Below are 20,358 nucleotides of genomic sequence, written 5' to 3' on the forward strand. Positions count from 1 at the left end.
TTAGCCTTAATTAAAATCCTTGGCTATTAACGTTCTTTCTCAAAGATCTCCTCTTCTATATTTCTCCTACGTTTGGTGATAGGGGAATTCTTGTGTGGTGAAATCTATTGTGGTGTGAATTCTAGGTGCCTCTTATGTACCTGTATATATATATATATATATATATATATATATATATATATATATATATATCTAAGAGTCCTAATTAGGGTCCGAATAGTATGGGTTTACTAATCCTATTTCTTGTAGTTGCTTCTCTTCATGAATTTCCTAAATTTCTTGACAAAGAGAGCAAATTGATCATTAGGTAGTAATTCAACATTTTGTACTGACCTGGAAGTTGATGGTTGCTCGGCTACAAGTGCATTGTTCTTTTCTTCATGATCTTCCTCTATCCTTGATTTCATCTCAAACTCATAAGCTTTTAGATCACTAAAAAGCTTATCGGTTGATAGGGTTTTTAGATCTCTATGATCTCTCATGGCCGTGACCTTCATGTCCCATGTAGACGGTAGACCACGAAAGATTTTGAGTGAAATTTCCTTTTGATTAATATCTTTTCCAAGATCATTAATCTCTCCTAAGATTTTAGCAAATCTTGTTTCCATGTCGGTGATATTCTCGCTGTTTAGCATTTTGAAATCCTCGAATTTCTTTAATGCTATGGTGAGCTTATTATCCTTTTCTTGCTTGTCTCCTTCACCAATTTGAATGAGCGTTTCCCAAACTTCTTTTGCGGATTGGCATTTTCGAACTTTTGGGAATATTGTGGCCTGTGAGCCAATTTAGACTTAGTACTTTGTTATGTTCGTTTTAGATGTTGAACAATGCAGATGTAGCATGTGCGTTCACCTCTGGGTGAGCGTGGCATAGCACCCCGTTTCTTCCAGTTTATATATTTCCTCTTTCAGTCTTCCGCTGTGTTTGATGTTTTGGTTTAAATATCTGCATGTTTTAAGGCTTTAAATAGCATGGAATTTAGGGGGTGTTACATAACATGTGTTATCCAGGGCATGTGTTGCCATGTGTGATCGGTACCCTCGTGTATTATGAAATCGGTGGTTCTGTTAGAGGGACTGTTGGAGGGGGAACTGAACGACGGTTCCCGGGGGAATAAGGTTGGACTTGGTGTACAGGGGTCCTGGAGGTAAATGTTGGAACTAGATATAAGGTTGGGGGTAGCCATAAGGTTGGAATCGGGCATAAGGAATGCATATCAATTCATGATGAGTTATGTCACGAAGGCTTGTGTAGCCGTGGTTGTGTATTCCTCTATTTGTGACATGTGTTGTCACAAAGGCAATGTGTTGCCAATGGTTGTGTCCTTTTTCTTGTATCATGCATGTCGGGTGTAAATCTATTGTGTGATGGTAGATTATGCCTTGAGCCGTTCTTGTGAGTTGTTCTTACTTCTTGTGATCTTGGGATGTGTTCCCGTATTCTTGTTGTGTGTGCATCGAGTCTTGTGTTGACTTCTGCTCTTTGTTTTGAACTTATATATATATATATATATATATATATATATATATATATATATATATATATATATATATATATATATATATATATCCTATCTATGTATGATATTTCACATGTATTGGTGGGTTACCAGCATTATTCGCTGACCGGACGTCGTCCCAACTTTTATGTGTTTCTTTCAGGTGATGTGTAGACGAGAGCGCGGTTTAGAACCTGTTAGTGTAGATCCCGTTGTTTGAGTTGTTGTGGCCTGTGTGCCAAGGATAGACATTAGTACTCTTGTTATGTATGGATTTAGATTGTGGTTTATGCAGATGTTAGCCTGTGCGTTCACCTCTGGGTGGGTGTGGCATAGCACCCTTTTCATTTCCTGTTTATATAATCCTTTTTCAGTCTTCCGCTGTGTTCGATGTTTTGGTTAGTTATCTGCATGTTTAAGGTTTAATTCTGCTCAGAAATTAAGCGGGTCTTACAGTTGCTATCAAATCCTAGGTTGGTAAAGTCTAGACTTCTAAGTGGCTAAGTGTGGTTTGAGACCTTAAAGTGACCTTAAGAATCTAAGTGTTAGGCTAAGGACTCTGGGTTGCGCGGTGAGCTGAGTGTTGGTTATAGATGTTTGCTTGTTTGTTGCCCCTTTTTGGTAACCGTGTTGTTGTTATAGAAGCTTTGCGATGCCTCCTCGTTCACGTGCGCGTACTCCGGATACCCCGACGAATCAGCAGCTTGCCCAGAACCTGCAGCAGTTGACGCAGACGATGCAGACTCTTAGTGAGGCGTTGTTGAACAACAACCACCCCGTGCCACCTCCTCAGCCTGCCAGGCACAAGGACATGGGCCGTCTCGTGTCAGGTCATAGGCCACCGACCTTCGCGGTTGAAGAAGACCCGGTTGTTTTGGAAGAATGGATGAGAGTGTTTGATAAGATTTTCTCGGTTGTGGGTTATCCCGAGGAGCGGAGGGTAGAGCTGGCAACGTTCTACTTCTGTCACGAGGCCGATCTATGGTGGATTCATGAGGGTCCAGCCTACCTTGAGGAGCCTGAGTTCGATTGGTCCGCTTAAAGATCGGATGCGCGAGAGGTTTTATCCAGCACACGTGCGGGCCGCGATATACGAGGAATTCCTCCATCTTCAGCAAGGATCTCTGTCAGTGGTCGAGTACCACAAGAAGTTTCTTGAGCTAGCGCGCTTCGCCCGGATGCTTGTGCCTACAGAACTCGCCAAGGTTGAGAAATTCTTTGCTGGCTTGAATTATGAGGCACGAAAGGCCTTGACCGTGAGTAGGCCGAGCTCTTTGAAGGATGCATATGTGAGTGCCGCAGATCTATATCGTGTTCAGCAGCTTCAACGAGGGTCTTATGAGCTTGCTAGAAAGAGGACCGAGAGTGGAGGCTCTTCCACTTACAAGAAGCCGTGACCAAGTTTTCAAGCCAGGAATACATCATCTCCAACCCAAGGACCCAACCGAGTGGAGCATGGAAATCAAGTCAAGACATCTCCTTGTCATCGATGTGGGAAGGTACATGCCGGTCAGAGTTGCAATGGCTTCGCGTTACAATGTTTTCATTGCGGATATAGGGATCACAAGGTTGCCGAGTGCCCTCAACAAGCCAATCAAAGGGCATTGCCACCACCCCCAGGAGCCGGAGGAGCATCAGGAGGTAGCTCAAGCCGTGGAGCAACCGGGGCCAGGCCATCGGGGAGAGTCTTTGTGATGGGGCGTTCGCAAGCGGAGACCGAGGGCCTTGTGGAGGAGGAGCTAGCAGGTAATGCTTTTCTAGCCTACCCTTGTCTCTAAAACTCATCTTGCTCCCTGTTACCTTGTGTGTTGTCTTGTGCTTCTTCGTTGTCTACTTGAGTTGCTTGCTATCCCTGTCATGCTTTCCCTTGATAAACGATTCTTTTGTATTTAAGTGTAAGCCTTTCTTGATGAATGATTCTCTTAGTCTTATGAGTGAGCCTTGTTGTAGAGTTAGTTGTTTATTCCTAAAGTGAGCCATGCTTGGGTTAATTCCATAATCTTTGCACATGAATAATCTTGCGAACCTTTCTTTTGAGAACCACCTAAATTTCTCCAAGTATTCTTTGAGTTTGGGAATAGGAAACCCATATCGAACCCAAGTATACCTTTTGCCAACCCAACCTTTAACCATTTTAGCTAATTGAATTTCTTAGAACCTACCCAATTTTAATTTATCTAAACCATAAATTTCCACTTTACCCAAATCCTCAAATTAAATCATCTTCTTTCCCAATTTTTCCCCCAAATCCCTAAATCCCAAAAATTTCTCCTTCTCTTTTCCCCTCTCCCTACCCGTGTTTAGCCGAGACCAACCCCCCCAACTCGTCGCCTCACCTACCACCCGCCACCACCACCTGCCCGTCGACGAACCGCCACCACCGTCGACCGCCAGAGTCGCCGTCTGCCGGGACCAGCTCCGCGCCGCTGGGCCGTCGCAACCGAGAGAGAGAGAGAGCAGCGAGAGAGAGAGAGTGGGCAGCGAGAAGAAGGAGAAGAAGAGGAAAGCTTCGGGTTTCTTTTGTTGAGTTTTGGGTCATCTCCTATCATGCCTAGAAGATCAAGTTTGGCAAGGAAAGTGGAATGGTTGGATACCCATTACCTCGTTCTTGAAGGTAAAGCTTTCGACCCGGAATCTTTCCCTAATTCTTTGTTGGATATGCTTAAATTCCAAGGGTTGTTAGATGGGTTCCTCGCCATAAGGGCCAAGACCTACCCAAGTTTGGTTAAGGAATTTTATCGTCACATGGTTGTGACAAAGGATGGTGATAAGCTCGAAATCACCTCTAAAGTGAGAGGTGTGAAAGTGGTCCTGTCTGAAAAGAGGCTAGCTCAGCTTCTGAGTCTATCTGCTTCGGGAGTTGCTCAGTACAGTGGTAACTCGTGGATTAGTACGGATACCATGGGGTACCGGGACTACTTGAGTTATTTGTTGGGTCGCACGAGTGGTTTCACTCAAGCTCCAAGACCGGAGAAAAAGTGGTTGTCCGCTGAGCAAAGGATTTTGGTGATGCTGGTGTTAGATTGTTTGTTGCCCAATAACAACAAAAGTCAGTTGTTGGGGAAGTTGGAGTGCACCTTTGCTTTTTGCCTCAAGAACATGGTAAAGTTCAATCTACCGGCTTTGATGTTGCAACATATGGTTTTCTGTCGTGATGACAACCGAAAAGAGCCTACTATATGGGATGGTGTTGAGCTGGATTCTTGTCAGGAAGGGTGTAGGCATTGATGGTTGTATACCAAAACCCGTAGGAAAGATGGTGTTGGATGCCACCAATCTTCGAAGTTGCAACTTGTTTCAGTTGGACGATGGTGATTACATCACTCTCGAAGAAGTTGCAAGGAAATCCCCCGAAGAAAGAGCCGAGCTTTCAGTTGAGCTTGAGATTCATGCCGGAAAGTTGAACCTTGCAGTCCAAAGTTTGGGAGGTGATCAAGAAGATGAGGGTGAAGCGGGCCATGAGGAAGAGGTGGAAGCACCTGAAGCTGCCGAGGTCGAGGAAAGTGATTCCGAAAGTGAAGAAAATCAAAGAAGAAGGGAAGCCCGCACCAAAAGGTAGCATGATTCCATGATGCATGAGGAGCGTTTAGTCACCTTGCTTCGTCAACAGAACCGTATGATCGAAGAAGGTTTCGCGTACATGAAGATGAAGTTTGTTGCCGTTCACCAAAGGCTAGATCAGATTGAGGCCAGCTCGAGTCGCAGAGGAGGTGATGACGAAGGGTCCGAGGAGAGCACCGATGAGTCAGAGAGTGAGTCGTTCTAGCTCGTTGCTGTGGTAAGCATGTTCTTCTTCTGCAGCCCGTTGTTACCTCTTAGTTGTTGTTACCGTTTGTTAGTCGCTTGTTGCTTGCCTTGTGTGCTTGGTCTTGCTTGTTTGTTTAGTTGAGTAGTTGGTTTTGTAGTTGGTGTTTTGAGCTAGTTGATTAGTTCTTAGTTGTTGGTTAGAAGTTGGTGGTTGTGTTTGGTTTAGGGTTTGTTATGCTCAATATCCCCGTTGGTTAAATTCTTGCAAACCTTGTATTGATATACTTTCTTGATATACTTTCTTGCTTGTTTTGATGTCTTGTGAACCTTTTGGGTTTTGACCAAAAGAGAATGTTCTTGACACTCTTGTCACATTGTTGCTCCTTTTTACCGTTTGTTTTAATTCGTCGTACACAAGCTTTGGGGACGAAGCTTCTTTGAAGGGGGAGAGGATGTGACACCCCGTAATCCAAATTCGATTAAGGGATTAATTAAGTAATTAATCCTAATTCAATTTGTAATTTAATTCCTTAAATTCCTGAAAATTCAATAGTCGGGGACTAGTAATTGACTAGTCAACCCAAAGTCAAGGTTGTACCTAAAGCTTTGTGAGTAGTTCCCTTGTTCCCTTACACCTCTTCATTTTAGTAAGGGTATTCAAGACATTTCACCATATGTTAGTAATGCAAGCTAACCTTGAGGACACTCCTCATTCTTTCTCCTTACCCTTTCCAAACTTGAACTCCTCCTTCTCTCTAAAAGTTAGATAGCTTTTCTCCCAAGCCAAGTTGGAGCTTTGTCAAATCTTCAAAGTTTGTCTCCAAGATTCTACCTTTCATACATGTGAGCATCTAGGAGGGTAAGATCTATGTTTATCTTATCTTTTTAGTGTTTTCTAATGTGTCTTTCCTTAAAGATAGAATCCTTATGATCTTTTGGTGTGTCCTTGAAGTGGGTTTGGAAGGTGAGCCTTATTAGGAGCTTGGTGAAGTGTTAAGTGAAGGTTTTTATCTACAAGAGGTAACCCATGCTCTACAAAATCTATTTTGCTTACCTGTATGATAATATCTTGGATTCTACATGTGATTTTGCTATGAAATGTGAGTGTTTATGCATTGTCTTGTGAAAATGCATATCTAGAGCTTGTTATTAGGGTTCATGTATTCAATTGCTTGGTTATTCCTTTGATTCAAGTCATTTTGTTGTATTTGGTGAGATTTGGCATGTTTTGGACTTGAATTTGAGCTTGGTGTTGAAAATCCCCGAAGGGATAATTTGTGGTACAGATATGTACCCGTGGGCGGAATGGCGGGCAGGCGTCCACCTGCCGCCCCACCCGCGTGGAACGTGGCTTGTGGGTGTTGGTACCCGCAGGCGAAACCACGGGTGGGGGTCTACCCGTGGGCCCACCCGCGGGGTACATATGTTGGCTTGGCAGGGTTTTTTTCCCCGTGATTCTTTTGACTCGGTATTTGGTCTTTTGACTTCTCGATGTTCTTTTATGGAACTATTTGAGCGTCTTCTTGATGTTTCGTATGTCTAGAACTATATGGTAGAAATCCATGTAGGTTTTGGTGTCTTGAATCGTGCTAAGTGTTCAACATTGTGTTTCATTGAACCGTGATGAGTCTTGTGTGTTCTTCGGAATTACGTTTGGTTTACCCGTTTGATGAGCGTGCTAGTTCGGTGTTTAAATGCTAGCGTGTGTGTTGTTTGTACATTCCTATTATTGATGATGACTTGTGTTATTCGTCGTAGCTGTTGGGCTGTGACCCATTCCTTGATTGAGTATGGTTTCATATCTTCGTTGTGAACCGTTGATTGATTCCTGTTGAGGTGTGGTGTGTGTGGCTGTACCTGGATTGCACAATTAGTGGTATGGGACACTAGTCACCAAGGTACGGCAGTGGTCCTCGTGGTGGCCATGACATGATTATGGAGTTTGTGACCTTTGTGTAAGGTTCACGTGTTTATTTCTGGGATAACATTTGTTATCCAGAGCATGTGTTGCCATGTGTGATCGGTATCCTCGTGTACTATGAAATTGGTGGTTCTGTTGGAGGGACTGTTGGAGGGGGAACGACGGTTTCCGGGGGAATAAGGTTGGACTTGGTGTACAGGGGTCTTGGAGGTAAAGATTGGAACTAGATATAAGGTTGGGGGTAGCCATAAGGTTGGAACCGGGCATAAGAAAGGTATATCAATTCGTGATGAGTGATGTCACGAAGGCTTGTGTAGCCGTGGTTGTGTATTCCTCTATTTGTGACATGTGTTGTCACAAGGGCAATGTGTAACACCCCCATTTTCATAATCAAAATTTCCTTACAATCATACTTTCTTAATTGAAAAATTCACTAATTACATAGCGGAAGCATTAACTAACCAACATAAATGGGTGTTACCGTCACGCTCAAGTATCTCTCTTATACCCAAACGCTAAGGCTAATAATACAACTTAAATTGAATAATCCAAATTCAACTTAATACATAAACTGCAAATAACATTACAATCATTTACTCTCAAAATATCAAATCTCCAATGAGTCAATTTAATTCCTGCTCAACTTGAATTCATCTCAAATTCCTTTATCCATGTTCACCTGTAAAAATAATTTTGACACAAAAACAAAGTGTTGACAAAAATTAGCATAAGCTAAGTAAGTTTCACTTCATCCCGTAAAATATAGGCTTGGATTTTATATTTTCAAAACTCATACGATTTTATTCTTTTCCAAAATACATGTGGAGTTATACTTTTCCTTGTATAGAGAATTAATATCTATAAGTGGAGAATGAACAAACCTCGTTGAAATACACTTAGAATCTGGACTAAAACCTATGTGTACACCCCTAGGGAATTCCAAGCCACTAGGTAGTATATGATCCAAGTAGTCAGGTTTTCTACCTACTACCACTCAAACAATTTGGAAACTGGATCATAACCTAAGTGATACACCCTCATGGGATTCCAAGCCTGATGAGTAGTAATTAGTCCAAGTGAACTGTACTCACATTTACTGAACACCACACTGTACATTATTTTCTCAAAATTTCATTATTTCTCCACAGATAAATACTTTTCTCCAAAAATAAATTCTTCCTTTTTACAAGATATACATTTCTCCAAAATATACAATTTCTCTATAATACATTTTTCTCAAAATATACAATTTCCTTCAAAATACATTTTCTCCACATGATTTGTCCAAAATATAATTAAAGTACATAATCCAGTGGTAATACAATTTTAACCATACATCACACCAAAAATTTACCAAGCCAAGTTTTCAGGGCTCGACACGTCGAAGTCCATTCTCGATAGCTCGAGAATCACCCCACACATTATTACAATGCACTTATGATCACATGAACATTATAACTCATACTATACAACACATAATTCGCATAAATAAATTTTTGGAACAAATAGATTTAGTAAATATAGTCATAGATATCATATTCATCATATTCACATTCACACAACATATAATATTTTCGAAAAAAGTAATTTTGATGAACATGAAATCTTACCATCGAGGTCAAAACTTTATACACTTGATCTAATCCCCTTGATAGAGAACCTGTGAATCAGTTAAACCTAGTTTATATACTGTAACTATATTATTATTATTAAGCTTATTTGCCGCAAGCATCAATATCAATATAAACTCTAATTAGCAGACCATTTCATCATCTCTTCAATATCATTCGTATATGCCATCATCATTTAATCATTACTCACATATCATCAGAATATCCTTATTCTTCATTTTTTTTTTATAAAATTGAACCAGACAATTAGTTCATCATCATCACCCTAATCGTCCAGAACCTTCTCAATTCTCATCATCAATATCATCATTCCACACAATCATTATAATATTATTAACAATCATACCCTAATCATCATCATTCTCAATAACTCAAAATTAAATAAAAACATCACCTGATCATACCATCATCATCTCACAGTCAATACCCATCATATCCATCCATACCACTCATCCTCATCTGCTAATCATCATCGACAACTTCTTTATAAATCTCCACCGTACGTCCACACCAAGGGTTGGTCCGAAAGAGAGAAAAAGAATAGTGGGTCGGCTAACTGTGTTTAAGAGAAGGGAAGAAATCATGGAGTACTTCTCTGTGTATGGATATATATTGTATACATGTATCTATATAGATGGAGGCAGAGAGATGGCCGAAAAAGAATGAGAGATGAAGATGGCAGCACGTTTGGATCCCTAACTTATAGGGTTAGGAATATGATTAGTAACTGTAAATTAAAATGATTATGATAACTTATATAAATATACTAGTAATTGACCCGTGCGATGCACGGATATAATTTGAAAATTTGTTTGTAGCATTTTAATTAATCAAAAATGAATTTATTTATTAGACGCCAATTACATTGAATATATTTGAAGAACAAAAGAGAATATGAAGAAGATTTTAATGATAAAAAACTACTTATGTAAATAAAAAATATTAAACATTATTAAACACTTCAGGGTAAACGACATTAGTGGTTGACATACTAACTAGTAACATTGTTCAAGTCATTACAAATAAAAATCTTCAATCCGTTAGGATTACTCTTATAGCAATCTGTACCTAAATGCTTGATTTTGTCCATAATTAAGCAAGTATTTTACGATGTTATAAAGTTGTGATAAATTCATATCATGTAATACAAAATTAATAATGTATATGACATAAAAAATGAACAAAAGTTAGAATACATAATTAATAATTAAAATAAAAAAATATAAGTATATTAAATATAAAGATAAAGATGGGTATATAATTAGGATTATATATATATATATATATATATATATATATATATATATATATATTATAGACTAATTTATAATGGGCTGATTAGTAAATACTGTAATTTTAATGGACCATCAGCCCATATATATTTCACAGCCCAGCAAATAATTTAGCCTAAGTATAAAAAAGGCATCCAGCACGTGTTAGGCAACTTTCACCATTTCCCCAAATTATCTTCCTCTCATCTCTCATCTCTCATCTCTCATCTCATATCATTGTTATCAATCTCACTCTACCCGTACCCATTTGGAAATCACTTCATTCTCTACCACACCACAAATTTTATTGAATTTCCGTAAGAACAACATCGTGGATGAACTGTTCGTTTGTTGGTTCCGTAAGGTGCGCATTGAAAGAGCAGAGAAGAACACCCAGAGCAGAGAAGAACACCTACTCTGCACACCGCCATAGCAGCTTAATGATCCGAGCAACAAACTTCGACAACCATGGCGATACAGAGAGCTTTCATAAGAAACAGTAAGTTTTGATGATTTTCTACGGGTAAAAAAATAATTTACAGATCAAGATCTAAATCCTAAGTTTGTTTTTTATATTTTATTTACAGATCTAACTACTACGGCAAAAAAGAAAAAATAAAAGAAAAAGAAAAGAAGGAATACAACTCAATATCTACTCTAGAAACATTCCTAGATGCACATGCAGACGGTTGATGAAGTATAAAATCTTCGTCGTCCATGGTTGATACAGACAGTGTTCTTAAGATCCGGTAAGTTTTAATTATTTTCTTAATATTTCTAATGTTTTTCTACTGTTAGACTGTATTTAGACATATTTTCCTTAATACTTTTAATATTTTTCGTCTTTTGGCCCCTATAATGGTTGAGCCACATATCATTTTGTTGTTGTGATAACTTTGTACTATTTTAAAGCTAAATGTTTTTCAATAATTATGGCCACTCCAGAATTATTTAAGTAATAATTGTGGAAAGTGTAAAAGTTGTTAGGCTACTTGACTATTCAATTTTTATTGAGCCTGCAAAATATATGCTACATTTGTGTGTCTGAGTATGTTGCTTATACCATTTTTCAAGAAAATGGCAGATGATGACATTCATAGTTTTAATTTTCAGAAAAATGTTTCTCAAAATCTTACACTTCTATTCTCTGTACGAAATATACAAATAAAATGCGATGAAGTTCCTGTTTCTACTCTTGAATGTAATTAATTACATGATTTACCTTCGAGACTTTTAATCTTGTAAAGAAATTGCTATTTATTTTATTCTTTACTTTGGAAGGAGGAATAGAGATATCAATCAATGTATTCATCTTTCTTATTCAAATTGCAATTTAGGCCAAGAAGACATAGAAAGAGTCAACACTGAGCTGGATTGAGCAGTTGACTGAAGAAGCTGAGCCAGGTAAACCAAAGCTTCAAAGATGGCTAGATAATTTTGGGGTGCAATATGGCAAATAAGGTTGTGGTTTTTCTGTCCATTTCAGTAATTCAGTTGCTGTGATTAGAACATTTTATTTTCAGGAGACCCTTCTTTAGTAACTTAGGTTATTCAAATGCTTTCCTGCTAGGATTTTAAAAGAGTCGTTATAAAGATTAGTCTGAAAAAGATAGCAAAATCCTTAACTATTAAGGATTTTAAAAAGGCTCAAAGTTTATTAAAAAAATAAAGCCAAACATGTCTTCAATGTTTGAAGGGACCAGTACCGAACACCAAAACAATGATTCAACTTAAAATTTCTTTAAAAGTCAATTTGCATCATCAAATGTGTTCATTGGTAGTTTCTTTGAAGAGGTCTTGCTTGAGAAAAACTCATCTAATAGACAACGCTTTGACAACTCCCCGAGTCTAGATCCTCAACATCGTTTGCAGTCCCAATTAAGGCCACTGGATTTCACCCTCACCTTCTGAAAGAAACTCCTGAAAAAGAAAGCTTTATTAATTTTAATATAGGATTAAGACAGAGATTTGAATTGATAAGGTAAAAATATTTCAATTTTACCTCATCTGATTCAAAACAGTCATTGGACTCCAGCTTAGAAGTTGGATCACTGTCAAAGTTTTCCAATAATTTAGGACAGTAGGAACCAACCAATGAATAATCGTTAATAATCTCCATAACAGCGAAGGCATTAGGAAGCTGAAACTGTTCTTTTCTCACGGAAATCTTAAAAATCAGTGTCATAGAACACAACGATGAAATCTCATTTGGGAATAGTTGTTTATCCTATAAGTCAAGAATTAGATATAGTTAATAGTACAATAAGCTTTAGACTTTGAAAGTAAACGAATTTAATAAGTAATTGTGCATTACCTGTGGATATTTTCCTCTCAGTTCTATAGCCGACATGCCTATCAATTCCTTACACTCACTGTCACATAAAAGGAATGATGCATTACCATCCCTGTCAACAACTCTCACTTTAATTCTGTACCTCAAAATACCTTCTCCCCATGTTCTTTTACACTTGTAACAGTCATAGAATCCTTTCGTATTCAAGGAAAGTTTCTTGTTACATCCCCGTGTCTTGCATGAGTTATAACACCAGTCCAAACCACTTTCTATTCCAACAATCTTCGCGACAACCCAATAATCTCCAAACTGGATATCAATAAAAATAAAAAGTCAGTCTAGAAGACTATTGCTTATATTATAATAAGTAATGGACTTTAGAATAAACATACTTGTCTTTTCTCATACACATCACTTATTGTACTCATAATCATAGACTCACGGTTGAATGTGTCAAAAGTATTGACAGCAGATAGACTTGCATTAGAACAAATACTCCGCATAGGAGTATTCTCACCACACATGCTAATGTGAAAACAACAGAAATTAAGAATAAAAAAACTCACAAACTCGAAAAATTTGAAGACTCAATGATAGTATTTACCTTTCCCTAAAATCAATTATTTCAGGAATGTCTTCATTTATAAATAATTGAGTCGCATCATATGAAGATGAAATTTTAGTTTCCCCAGCTATTGAAAAAGATAGAATAATTTGTATTAATGAAATAATAAAAAACTACATAGGCTATAAAATCAAGTAGAGATGTGAACTTACTGTTGAAGCAGGCTTTTACCCTACAAAATTGCATCAAAATAATGATAAGATCAGTGGCACTTTTTTTGTACCAAGAATCGACCTTATCAACATGGTCGTCCCAGACAGTGCATTTCATTTCCTCACCACTAAAGACACAAAAACAGTTCAGTATCCAAAAAAAATTAAGATTACAATAAAATTGTGAACTAACACATAATAAACCTTTCATCCTCCATAAGAAAGTCTATCAACCGGGAAGGCCTTCCACCAATGACCTTTTCTATAGGAGAATATATTTCAATTATCCTTCCAATCACATCTACAAAAAAAAAAAATAGAAAGTTACAACTTACAAAGAATCAAATCCAATATAAATACGAATGCAGTATCAAAAAAAAAAAAACTACGAAAGTTCTTTGTCGTCTATCTCAGTTGATGAAGTAGTAATGAAGTAGATTAGTTACCAATAAGTTCTTTGTCGTCTATCTCAGTTGATTTCAAAGATTTAAAACTACGAAACATGTGCCTAGGAAAATATTGATTTTTGTACTCCTTGACAATGGTAGAATAGTTTAACTTGACCATAAATTTGTTATTGCTACTCTTATAAGTATAAAAGTTAGTAACAACCAGAAAATTTTTTAGACAATAAACTTTGCCTTCAACGAATCTATTCTGGAATTTAGCAACATGCTCACGTGGTATATTAGCATGTAAGACATTACCCTGCAATTACATTAAAAAAGAATTTATATTATTGTGATTTTGCAAATTACCCTGCAATTGATGAATTTATTTTCATAGATTAGATGCTTACCTCCCGATCATGGAACACGCATTCTCGACATTTGACAACCTCACTGCCGCTACATTCTCTAACTCCATATGTACGAATACATCTTACCTTCAACGCACAAGTGGTTTTCATGGGTGTTATCTGATTGGCCAAAATGTAGAGAGGAGGCATACTTGAAATGGTATTTTTGACTGATCTAACAAAGTGTTTGTAGTGATGTAGAATTACCGGGATGTATATGAAATGATATTAGACTCCTTTTATAAGCCATGAATTAGAGTTCTATTATGAATGTTTATTTGGGACTCTTTATATTCATACTAACGTTTTGGAATCCCAAAGGAATGATGATTCATTGAATAATATATATATATATATATATATATATATATATATATATATATATATATATATATATATATATATTGCAGGAAATATGAAGTGCAATAAATAAATATTGTTGCATCCTTATTAATTTGTTCTTTTAAATATATCCTATAATATTATTATGTATTTGATTTGAATTCTGAACAAACGTGAGATTCGGAACAGACACGGCATTGAATTTGTAAATTTGTATATATATATTTTATATTTTATATTCTGAACGGACACGATTATTAATTTGTTCTTTTAAATATATCCTTTAATATTATTATGTATTTGATTTGAATTCTGAACAGGCGTGGGATTTTTTACAGACACAGCATTGAATTTGTAAATATATATATATATATATATATATATATATATATATATATATATATATATATATATATATATATATATTATTCTGAACAGACACGGCATTAAATTTGTAAATGTATATATATTTTATATTTTATTATTTTTTTATTACTTTTGGCAGGAACTATGAGTTCTGCTTTATTATAATAGAAGAGGATATAGATAGAGATTGGCCATGAATTAAGGTAATAATAATAATATATTTAAATTAGATAATAATATATACTTTGGTAAGTATATAATGTACATATATATACGTATCACATTATTATTATTAATTTATAAAAATAATAATAATAATAATAATAATAATAATAATAATAATAATAATAAAGTATATTATATAGCATATATATCTATTTTAGAAAATTAGTAGGCTCAATATAATATTTAAACATAACTTGGGTTTAGGATGATATAAGGTCATATTCGGAGTCCAAAGAATAAAATTAGATAACAAGGATAGGAGAATTTAATAAGATTAACTCCGTACGCACATACGGTCCTCGTATAATGCCCAGAAAATATGGGGTATTACACAATGTGTTGCCAATGGTTGTGTCCTTTCTCTTGTATCATGCAAGTCGGGTGTAAATCTATTGTGTGATGGTAGATTATGCCTTGAGCCGTTCTTGTGAGTTGTTCTTACTTCTTGTGGTCTTGGGATGTGTTCCCGTATTCTTGTTGTGTGTGCATAGAGTCTTGTGTTGACTTCTGCTCTTGGTTTTGAACTTATATATATATATATATATATATATATATATATATATATATATATATATATATATATATATATATATATATATATATATATATATATATCCTATCTATGTATGATATTTCACATGTATTGGTGGGTTACCAGCATTATTCGTTGACCGGGCGTCGTCCCATCTTTTATGTGTTTCTTTCAGGTGATGTATAGACGAGAGCGCGGTCTAGAACCTGTTAGTGTGGGTCCCGTTGTTTGAGTTGTTATGGCCTGTGTGCCAAGGATAGACATTAGTACTCTTGTTATGTACGGATTTAGATTGTGGTTTATGCAGATGTTAGCCTGTGCGTTCACCTCTGGGTGAGCGTGTCATAGCACCCTTTTCATTTCCTGTTTATATAATCCTTGTTCAGTCTTCCGCTGTGTTCGATGTTTTGGTTAGTTATCTGCATGTTTAAAGGTTTAATTCTGCTTGGAAATTAAGGGGGTGTTACACCTTCAGTCCGACAAAGTGTCGTGATCAAAGCGTCAAGCCGAAGAAACCGCCTAAAGTCGAGAATCCTTAATCCTCTTTAAGCCGATTTCCTATCCTTTCCTTGTCAAACCAAAAGCCTTTTTATTGAGAAATCCTTCCTATCTTTTCGAACCTCGTTCTTGTTTCCTTCTCAAACCAATCCTATGCAAGGTGACAACCTCATTTTCCTAAGTTGTAGCCTTGAAAATCATGATTCCCTTTCTAGCCAACGTTGGTCTTGAGTTTAAAATATAAACCTTTCATTCTCGATTTCTTATTTCAACTGAATCTTTCCAAAACCAGATAACCTAGGTTTAAATGATTTAAAATATGTCTAGTTTTGGAGGTGTTACAGTTTCTTTTCTTCTTCGTGTGATCGTTCAAAACCCTAACCCTATCTTAAATACTCATTTAGTACAGAACAAATCGGAAGGAATTCAAAGCTTGGAGTATGAAATAATTACTAGTCGAAGGCTATCTGGACTAACTACTACACCCAAATTTAAGTATTAAATTAAATAGCAGTACTTTAATAGGAATTCGAAGCTTGTTGTCTGACTTGCCATAAATGGTAGTAATTTAATAGTTGGGACCCTTAATAGTTTGTTGTTGTTTGGTTTGTATTATAATTTATTGAACATGTGTGTTTGCTGGATTCTCCCCATGTGTGTAGGTCCAAACATTGTGTGAATTAGGTTTTTTTTTTTGTCCAAATTAGTGCAATTGTTGTTTTTCTTTCCTGTTCACATAGATTAAAGGTACATGTGGTCCCCAATACTGTGTGTTGTTAAAAAATATCTCAGTTTAGTGAAATTGAGCTTTCTTGTTATGGTCCCCAGTAGTTTGACTTGAAATTATTGTACTTATGTGCTGATTTCTTTCTAGCCAGATGCTGAGCTAGATATGTACACTCTCAAACTGTATTATGGTGGAGATCTAGTGCTGAAACCTAGAGTTCACTATAAGAATTCTAGAATTGAGTATTTTGACAACTACTTTGTTGGAGAAGGTAGCATTTTAGAATTAAGAAACATGGTGAAAAGTTTAAAGTTTAGTTATCAGAAGGTTAAGTTTTTGTTTAAATATGGTTCTAAGAGTTATCTAAATGTGTGACAAATTCAAACAGATGTTGAACTGTTGAGTATCATGTATGAAATTTCCAAAAATAAAGAGGTTGAAATGTATGTAGAACATGTAGTAGATGAGCAGTGGGACTATGAGGTAGAGGTAGTGATATGAACCTAGTCCAAGGTTCACATAAAGATGTCCCAAGAATGCTCTCAAAAGTAAAGATAGAGATGGATCAAAGTACCTTAGACCTCACGAGAAACCCTTTGTCTCGAATCCTCAAAGACTTGGAAGAATCCCATTGTAGCTTCAAGTACCTCGATGTTGCAATCTTCAATCAACTAGAGTCGGATCTAGTTTCCTTCGATTCAAGAACGAGTCCACGAACCTAAATCTAAGGTTGAAGAAAGGAAGATTGATTCGAGTCCACGAATCAATTTGCTAGTCGAGTCCACGACTAACCACTAGAGTCCACAATTAGCCATAAGGTTTCTTACACAAGTGTAAAGGAAAACTTAAGAATTTTATTGAATTAAAGCCTGCCAAAACTGATATGGATGTGCCCTATTTATAGGTATAGGGCAGCATTGTAATCTAAATACAATGGGAAAAAGAGTCCTAAACCTAATCTAGAAAACAAGTAAATAGAGTTTTATTTAGAAAAGGATTTAAGGAATCCTTTCTAAATACAACTAGTGTTTTCTCTTTAATTCTAAACAATTTAAAATAAATGATGACCACAAATAATAAAGCTGATTTGGGCCTCGGATCTTGTGATTGGCCCAATTTGTAATCTTAATGGATCTTCATTATGTTGGGCTGCATCATCCTCCCCTTCTTGAAAAATGATTCGACCTCGAATCTTATAAACATTGTCTTCGATCCGTGACATCACTTGAAACGGGCCACTATAATACTTTCCTCTATCGAATGGAATTATTATTGGAATTCCTTGATTTTTTCCACCAATGATGCTTTAAGGATGTACTTTTTGGCCTTGTGATGAGCCACTATACACCCTTATTGGATTCCATGTGTGCTGGTTCTTATTATTCTCCCATTCTTGAAAAGGATTTGTCCTCGAATCCAAATCTTCAATGAAAGACAAAGTAGCAAGCTCACTTTCTGTTTTATCACGCTCATGGAACTTTTTCTTGGGGTGCTTGACACGAGTCACTCCAATCATCATCCTACAATCAACAAGTAAGGCAATTAAGTCTAATGACACATCATGGAATTTAAACATTCTGGATAGTAATAGGTCAGCAAAACGAGACATATTAAATTTAGCCATCTTGTTTGAATTTTCAACAAGCACAACATCTTTCCTTCTAGAGCTTAAGGCTAAACCAAACACAAAATCCATGGAAATATCAAGTAATGTTTTAGATGTATTGTGGTGGTAAGTAGCACAATTATGAACATAAGATTCTACATCTTTTTTCTTCTTTGGCCAATGAAAATATCCATGCAAAACATCATCACTCTTTGGAAAACTAAAGTGTCCTTTATGTGAATCAACAATTAAACCATTGCCCAAAACAAAGCAAAAAGTGCCAATCCCATTGACTTTGAACCAAAACCCCTTGAGCAAGTAGTGTTTCACATAAGAAGTTTTCAAATGTGCCTTATAACTTTCCAGTGATTCCTTATCTCTATCAAACAAAGTTTTAGTAAAATCAAAATTAAGGAATCTTGGATGTATGGAGGCAAACAAATTTCTAACACATCTAGCAAGTACGTCATTAATAGAAACATGGCAAAGAAATCTAGAGAATAATAATGCATGCTTTTGGAATAAAAGTGAGTATAAAGTGACTCCCCTTCCTTTCTCTTGCATACTATCCTTTTTAGTTACCAAGAGAGGTTGCACTTTGACACCTTGGGCTGGTCCTTTCCACTGTATCACTGATTGTGGTCCCTTTGTTTGGCTAAAAACTGAGTTAGAGGATTGGAGTGGTGATTGCAATTCCAAACACGGAGGTTCCACTTTTCTCTCTTTGATTTCTTCCTTCTTTGAGGCTGGTTTGAGAGCTTGCATCAATGTCAATTGAATTTCTTCTACTTGTTTAGGATACAAACGAGGCAAGACATATGTAACTCCATTCATGTGAAACACATAAGTGTTCCTCATTCCATCATAACTTATTTTTCTGTCAAATTGCCATGCTCTACCTAACAAGATATGAGCAGCCTGCATTGGGATATTATCACACAAGATTTCATCAGAGTAACTGTTAATAGATAAAGGAATAAGATCCTGTTTGGTTACTCTAGCTTCTCCTGCATCAGTTAACCATTGCAAACAATAAGCATTTGGATGATTAAGCAAAGGTAACTGGAGAAATTTACCCATAACTGCACTAGCCATATTTGTGCAACTTCTAGAATCTATTACCATAGCACAAGCATTCTCTCTAATTGACCCTTTAGTACAAAATATATTTTCTCTTTGAGACTCATCTTCTTTTAAAGGGTGAACATTCAAAACCTCCTTAACAACAACAGTATGACTAGACTCACTAGCAACATATTTAGAATCAGAATCTAAAGGTATGAATGGTTCTCCCTCAACATGTTCATTGAGAGTTTCAAAATGGTCACATACCTCATCCTTAGACATATATTCAAGACAAGAAGCAAAATTTTCAGATTGTTTTGTTATCTTAACTACCCTTTTGTTAGGGCAATCACGAGCTATGTGGCCTCTCCCATTACATGTATAACAAATCAATTCTCTATCATGTTGAGGTGTCACTGCCTCACTTACCTTTTCCTTACCGTTGTCTCGTGAATCATCTCTTGGAGGAGGATTTTCATCACGCCTTTGAAGGGTGGAACAAGTGTTGTTCCATCTTGATGCAATATTGTTGGACTTGTGCATTTTCATCTCTTTAATTTTTGCCTCAGATTCACGTGCAGCATACAAGGCATCATAAAGGGTGTCATATCTCTGAATACTCATTCCACATCGAATTTCTATGTTCAATCCATGTACAAAACGAGCAACAGTTTTTGTCTCTTCTTCATGTATGTTTCCCTGTTTAAGTAAAATATTTATAGTTTGGTGGTACTCATCAACTGACTTTGTTCCTTGCACCGTTCCCTGCAATTTTCTTTCAAGATCATACAAAAAAAATTTAGGACGAAAGGTTAGGCGCATATCTTCCCTCACTTGAACCCAAGATTCATAAGGAATAAAATTAGCAACTCTCTCTCCATTTCTTTTTCGCCACCAAGATAATGCATAACCCTTAAAAGATGTAGCAACTAGCCTAATTTTTGTAAAATCAGAATAGTGCTTTAAATAGAAAAGAGTTTCAACAGCATTCTCCCATTCTCTATATTCAGTAGGTCCTTTCTCACCGGTGAAGTTAGGAATTTCATGTTTAATGTTTCCT

At 36.5% G+C, this 20,358-nt stretch overlaps 1 protein-coding gene and 2 long non-coding RNA genes across 3 annotated transcripts; 1 reads left to right on the forward strand and 2 right to left on the reverse strand.

Moving 5' to 3' along the window:
- Positions 1-7,597: 7,597 nt before the first annotated feature.
- Positions 7,598-9,439, reverse strand: LOC109192869. The gene is made up of 3 exons (XR_002056162.1): positions 9,192-9,439; positions 8,777-8,826; positions 7,598-7,845 (listed from the first exon to the last, which is right to left on the reverse strand). It is a non-coding gene; the product is annotated as an uncharacterized LOC109192869 (long non-coding RNA).
- Positions 9,440-10,263: 824 nt separating this feature from the next.
- Positions 10,264-11,686, forward strand: LOC109192862. Its single transcript, XR_002056160.1, has 3 exons — positions 10,264-10,567; positions 10,656-10,817; positions 11,406-11,686. It is a non-coding gene; the product is annotated as an uncharacterized LOC109192862 (long non-coding RNA).
- Positions 11,687-11,946: 260 nt separating this feature from the next.
- Positions 11,947-14,087, reverse strand: LOC109192671 (replication protein A 70 kDa DNA-binding subunit A-like). The gene is made up of 10 exons (XM_019343368.1): positions 13,938-14,087; positions 13,780-13,846; positions 13,343-13,439; positions 13,210-13,266; positions 13,139-13,158; positions 12,966-13,053; positions 12,754-12,886; positions 12,383-12,670; positions 12,071-12,295; positions 11,947-11,988 (listed from the first exon to the last, which is right to left on the reverse strand). The coding sequence occupies exons 1-10, from the start codon at positions 14,085-14,087 to the stop codon at positions 11,947-11,949; spliced, it is 1,167 nt and encodes a 388-aa protein (XP_019198913.1).
- Between the last annotated feature and the right edge of the window lie 6,271 nt (positions 14,088-20,358).

The sequence above is a fragment of the Ipomoea nil genome, unplaced genomic scaffold, assembly GCF_001879475.1.
Source record: "Ipomoea nil cultivar Tokyo-kokei standard unplaced genomic scaffold, Asagao_1.1 scaffold0216, whole genome shotgun sequence".
NCBI lineage: Eukaryota > Viridiplantae > Streptophyta > Magnoliopsida > Solanales > Convolvulaceae > Ipomoea > Ipomoea nil.